A 6,359-nucleotide genomic window follows, 5' to 3' on the forward strand; every position below is an offset into this window, starting at 1 on the left:
GACATCACCTGCCAGTTGATTAACAAATTTCCTAATAGAAATGCAGCAAGTGATGAAAGCCAGGACTTTGGGCTTTTGTAATGAAGTCCGGTGGGGTGTTTTTCAAGAAAGGTTAAGGCTTGAAAGCAGATTTGATACAAGGGGTGAAATAACTTGAGATTGCACCCTTTTGAAAACAACTCCGAAACTGAGGAAAATTTGCCCCAGTTTGATCAGATTTTCTCTCTTTGCATTTTTCATTGTATTTTCCTCACTTTTTGCATTTTTCTTTGAAAACTAAATTTGCCCCAGTATAGGGTTTTTTTTTTTTCTTTTTTTTTTCTTCTTTTTTTTCGAAACAAATTTGCCCCAGTGTGGGGTTTACAATTCTCAAGGGTTATCAAACGAAATTTGTCAATTCTGATGGCTCAAAGGGGACAAGTAGAGATAAAATATTTTTTAGTGTAAAAGAAGATGGCCTGACTTGCATTTCGCCATTTGCATGAATTTCTAAAGAAAATTTGCATGATCAAATGAAAAACTTTTTGCACATATCTGAGTTGATGGGTTGAGGGAAAACCCGTCCATCCATTTCTGCCAAAATAAGAGCTCCGCCAGGTAATACCTTTTGGATAATGAACGGCCCTTGCCAATTTGGAGCGAACTTGCCTTTAGCTTCATCTTGCATTGACAAAATTCGCTTCAGTACCTTATCACCTTCTTCAAATGCCCGCCGATGGACTTTTTTGTTGTAAGCTCGGGCCACACGTTTTTGATAGCATTGCCCATGACAGATAGCATTGAATCGCTTCTCATCTATCAAAGTCAATTGCTCATGGCGCTGCTTGATCCAATCGGCCTCCTCCAATTTAGCTTCCATAAGGATTCGTAGCGACGGAATTTCAACCTCAGCTGGTAATACAGCTTCCATCCCATACATAAGTGAATATGGCATTGCCCCAGTCGATGTCCGAATAGAAGTCCGGTACGCCATCAATGCATAAGGCAACTTTTCATGCCAATCGCGATGCTTTTCTGTCATTTTGCGGATAATTTTCTTCAGATTCTTATTTGCGGCTTCTACAGCTCCATTCATCTGAGGCCTATAAATGGCAGAATTGCGGTGTTTGATTTTGAACTGCTCACATAATCCATCTACCATGTCATTGTTCAGATTCTTGGCATTGTCCGTGATAAGTGTTTCGGGTACCCCAAAGCGACAGATGATGTGATCTCTCAAGAAATTGGCTACTACCTTCTTCGTGACATGTTTGAATGACTCCGCTTCAACCCATTTGGTAAAGTACTCAATTGCCACCAATATAAATCGATGTCCATTTGAAGCAGGAGGATCGATTGTACCAATCATGTCCATACCCCACATTGAACAAGGCCACGGGGCGGTCATGCTATGCAACTCAGTGGGTGGAGCGCGTATAATGTCACCGTGCATTTGGCATTTTATACATCCCCGGACAAAATCTATACAATCATGCTCCATAGTAAGCCAGAAGTATCCGGTTCTCATGATTTTCTTCGCTAGCAAATGGCCATTCATGTGAGGTCCACAAACGCCACTATGCACTTCTTTCATCATATATTGAGCTTCATCCTCATCAATGCACCTTAAAAGGTTCAAATCTGAGGTTCTCTTGTATAACACTTCTCCATTTAAGAAAAATTTTGAAGCCATTCTACGCAGAAAATTCTTGTCCTTTGTCTTAGCATGCAGAGGGTAAGATCCTGTTTTGAGAAACTCCTTAAGATCATTATACCACGGAACATTGTCGGAGGACTTGTCTACAACCCAACAGTGGGCAGGTTTGTCTTGAAGTTGAATCGGAATTGACTCGATCCTCAATTCATCAGGATATTGGATCATAGAAGCTAAAGTGGCCAAAGCATCGGCAAATGCGTTTCGGGCACGTGGAAGATGTCTGAACTCCAAATTTCGAAACTGCTTGGCCAGAGTAAGCAGACTGCAATGGTAGGGCAGAATTTTTGAATCTTTGGTTATCCACTGTTTCAAGGTTTGATGTACAAGCAAATCTGAATCGCTGAAAGCTATCAACTCTTTGATTTCCATTTCCAAAGCCATTTTGAGACCAAAAATGCAAGCTTCATATTCAGCCATGTTGTTTGTGCAGGCAAATTGCAATTTGGCAGCGGCAGGGTAATGTTTCCCTTCGGGTGAAACCAGAACAGCTCCAATTCCAACTCCGAGGGAATTCGAAGCTCCATCGAAGAAAAGCCTCCATTCAGGGCTTTGTTCACTCATATCATCTGTAGCGCCTACGAATAAAACTTTCTCATCAGGGAAATAAGTATGAAGTGGCTGATAATCATCATCCCTTGGATTTTCCGCCAGATGATCAGCTATAGCTTGCCCCTTGACCGCCTTTTGTGAAGTGAAAACAATGTCGAACTCTGATAGAATTATCTGCCATTTGGCCAGGCGTCCGGTTAACATCGGCTTCTCCAAAAGAAACTTCAGAGGATCAGATCGAGAAATAAGATAAGTGGTATGGCTCAACAAGTAGTGTCTCAACTTTTGAGCCGCCCAGGCCAATGCACAACAGCTTTTCTCAATGAATGAATAATTAGCTTCGTACTGTGTGAACTTCTTACTTAGATAGTAAATGGCTTGTTCTTTCCTCCCAGAGTCATCGTGCTGACCTAGAACACACCCTACTGCTCCATCGAGTACAGATAAATACATAATCAAAGGTCGGCCCAGTTTGGGTGGCACTAAAACTGGTGGATGCAACAAATAATCTTTAATCTTGTCGAAAGCCTGTTGACACTCCTCATTCCAATACAACGGCACATTCTTTCTCAATAATTTGAACAACGGCTCGCATGTGGCAGTTAGTTGGCCGATGAACCTCCCAATAAAATTAATCTTCCCTAAGAAGCTTTTCACGTCCTTCTGAGTTTTTGGCACTGGCATATCTCGAATTGCTTTGATTTTCGCCGGATCTATTTCTATGCCCTTCTTGCTAACAATGAATCCCAACAGCTTACCCGCAGGTGCTCCAAAGGCGCATTTCGCAGGATTTAACTTCAAATTGTACTTCCGCAATCTTTCGAATAACTTCTTCAAATCAACCAAATGGTCCTCTGCCCTTTTAGACTTGATTATAATATCATCCACGTAGACCTCCATCTCCCGGTGGATCATATCATGAAATAGGGTTGTCATGGTCCTCTGATACGTTGCTCCAGCATTCTTTAAACCGAAAGGCATGACTCGGTAGCAAAAGGTACCCCAAGGGGTAATGAAAGCAGTTTTCTCCCTATCCTCTTCTGCCATCAAAATTTGGTGGTAGCCAGCAAAACAATCGCAAAAGGATTCAATCTCATGTCCGGCAGTATTGTCTAAGAGAATGTGAATGTTTGGTAGAGGGAAATCATCTTTAGGACTGGCTTTATTAAGGTCTCTATAGTCAACACAAACTCTCACCTCTCCACTCTTTTTTGGAACAGGGACTGGATTTGAAAGCCAAATTGGGTAATGGGAAACAATGATAATGTTGGTTTTGAGTTGTTTTTCAATTTGCTCTTTTATTTTGAGGCTCATATCGGGTTTGAACTTTCTGGGTTTTTGCTTTACGGGTGGAAAAGAAGGATCTGTGGGTAACCTATGCACTACCACGTCAGTTGAAATGCCAGTCATGTCATCATAGGACCACGCAAATACATCCTGGAACATGGTCAAGAATTCAAGCATCTCCTTTTTCTGCCTCTCATTCAAATGAATACTAATTTGCACCTCCTTAACTTCATCCTCAGTGCCAATGTTAACCTTTTCTGTTTCTTCCAGGTTCGGTTTTGGTTTTTCCTCATATTGTTCAAGGTCCTTTGCAAAAGAATCGAATACCTCCTCATTATCACTCTCGCTTTGGAGTTCGGATTCACAGACCTCCAAGTCATGAGTGATATAGAGATTGCCGTTATTGAATTCCAGAATTGTGATATCCAAAGGGTCAAATAATTTTATTTTTGGCCATCTGAAAGAATTAATGAATGTGGGATAATAAGCAAATAAGCATACAACAAACAAATGGTCAAGCAATACAACGAAGATATAAACAAATGAATAAACAAAACAACATGACAAGAACAACTTGTACATTTTCATAAAACCTTTGATTGAAAGCAAATGGAAATGAAAACTTAACAATATTTACATGCGAAAATGTTAGTCAAAAAGTAAAATTGTTTTCATTGCCTATTTACAGATGCAACTTTTCATGAATTCACATGAATGATAAACCCCTTTCAGTTTACCGAAACTCCTTCCGAACGGGCAGGAACTCGGCTGTCCAATTGGGAATTGATCCTTCGGGGATGTCAAGAAATTCAGTTTCGCCTGGAACACTATCTTCAAATGTTGTCCCAACGAACAATTGGGCCAAACTAGCTTCAATTTCGTCAATTGGGTTGATTTCTGACATGATCACCTCGGCTGGTCGTGGGAAACTATAATGCAGGGGTGGAATGTCAAGAGCCCTTTGCCTTCCTTCTTTCTCCGCTTTCTTGCGCTCCTTCATTTCTCTGATATCCTTAGCAGTCGGTCGGAAGCCTAAACCAAACGAATCCTTTTTCTCAATAATCTCCACTGGCTTCAAAATTCCTTGCAGATCTCGTCCCAGCCCTTTGTCAAATTCATAGCCTCCACGGATCATTTCTTTAGCCATCATGACACTGGCCTTTGATAGAGCTCGCTCCTCGTTTGTGATCCAACTTACAGAGACGATATCAGCCGTGCTATGAGGAGTCATGATGACGTTTCGGCTTCCATCCTCTTTTGACCCAGAATCGGTGATTACAAGGCAATCCTCTTCGGCAAATATAGTTATCAGCTTGTCATTTACTACAAATTTCAGCAACTGATGCAATGAAGACGGCACAGCTCCGGACTTATGAATCCAGGGCCTTCCAAGCAAAACGTTGTAAACACTAGGAAAGTGCATGACTTGGCAGGTTATTTGAAATTGTGCGGGTCCCATCTCGACCACTAAGTCTACTTCTCCTATTGGCTCTCTTTGTGCTCCATCAAAACCTCGAACTATGGTCCCTGAAGGCCTCAGCTTGATGTCTTGCAATCCTAGCTTCTCCAAGGTGCTCCAAGGACAGATATTAAGCGCAGATCCATTGTCAATCAACACCTTCGGCAGCATTTTTCCGTTGCACCTTACAACTATGTACAGGGCCTTATTATGTCCAATGCCCTCCGCCGGCAATTCCTCGTCAGAGAAAATGATTTGCTTGGTAAATAACACATTTCCAACTACATGAGAAAAATTATCAACTGAAATGTCCTTAGGGATTTGAGCTTTGGTCAACACCTCGATCAGCGCGTCCCTATGCATGTCTGAAGAGAAGAGTAGATCCAACATGGATATCTGGGCAGGCGACTTACTCAGCTTCTCCACTACATTGTACTCACTTCTCTGAAGTCTCTTAAGGAAATCCAAGGCTTCTTTCTCGGTGATTGTTGGTTTGACGAGCGGCTCGGAGTTATTTGCTTGAATCGGAATGGTATTTTCAAATGGACTCGCAACCTTTCCTGATCTGGTGACCACTGACACTTCCTTTTTTGCAATTGACTTTTCCCCAATCTGTACGTCAGGTTCATCATAATTCCATGGCACTTGTTGCAGGCTTAAAACAGGCTCTTGCTTCGGGAATTCAATAACCACTGGCTCCAAAGCCTCACTTTCGGCTGGCGTGAGATCCAAAATAAAGGGCTTTTCGTCCTCTTCAAATGGCAATTCTATGACAAAGGGTTGGTCTGTGACCCCAAACACTTCAGCTTCCCTTGTCAATTCTTTGACCGGTTCCACATACTCCGTATCATCCAGAATAATTCCAATGATATTGGCGTGTTCCGGTAAAGGGTTCCTATTTACGTTCGGCCCTTGCGCCTCCCTTTTCCGGATTACAATCTCCCCCGCTTCAACCATATCTTGGATTTTATGCTTAAGCGCCTTGCAATCAAAGGTGGCATGTCCGGGGGCCCCAGAATGATAAGCACAGACAGCTTGTGGATTATACCACGCGGGCATGCCATATGGGTAGGTAGGAGGGGGTACTGTACCAATTTTCCCGGCGGCCTTCAACTGGTCATACAATTGGTCCAGAGGCCTGCCTAAATTGGTAAATGTACGGCTAGGGGGTCGGTTGTAAGGTTCAGGAGGTTGAGGATGGTTGTAAACAGGTCTATTTGGTGGAAGAAATCTTGGGTTATATGGAGGACGTGGTCGGTTTTGGGGTGGATTTGGTTGAGAAATTTGAAAAGGGGCTGAAGGTGGGTTAGGATAGCTTGGGCGAGGTCTAGGATGCTGGATATTAGTGGCATATACAGGGTACGGGTT

The 6,359-nt window shown here is 42.5% G+C and overlaps 1 protein-coding gene across 1 annotated transcript; it reads right to left on the reverse strand.

Annotated features, from left to right (window-relative positions):
• Positions 1 to 4,203: 4,203 nt before the first annotated feature.
• Positions 4,204 to 6,050, reverse strand: LOC140036341 (uncharacterized). Its single transcript, XM_072077709.1, has 2 exons — positions 4,297 to 6,050; positions 4,204 to 4,210 (listed from the first exon to the last, which is right to left on the reverse strand). Exons 1-2 carry the CDS (start codon positions 6,048 to 6,050, stop codon positions 4,204 to 4,206), a joined length of 1,761 nt encoding a protein of 586 aa, XP_071933810.1.
• Positions 6,051 to 6,359: the final 309 nt, after the last annotated feature.

This window comes from Coffea arabica, chromosome 2e (genome assembly GCF_036785885.1).
Source record: "Coffea arabica cultivar ET-39 chromosome 2e, Coffea Arabica ET-39 HiFi, whole genome shotgun sequence".
In the NCBI taxonomy this organism is placed as follows: Eukaryota; Viridiplantae; Streptophyta; class Magnoliopsida; order Gentianales; family Rubiaceae; genus Coffea; species Coffea arabica.

Excerpts from the sequence above, each read along its gene's own strand:
- LOC140036341 (XM_072077709.1), bottom strand. The coding sequence starts at position 6,050 with ATGCCCGCGTGGTATAATCCACAAGCTGTCTGTGCTTATCATTCTGGG.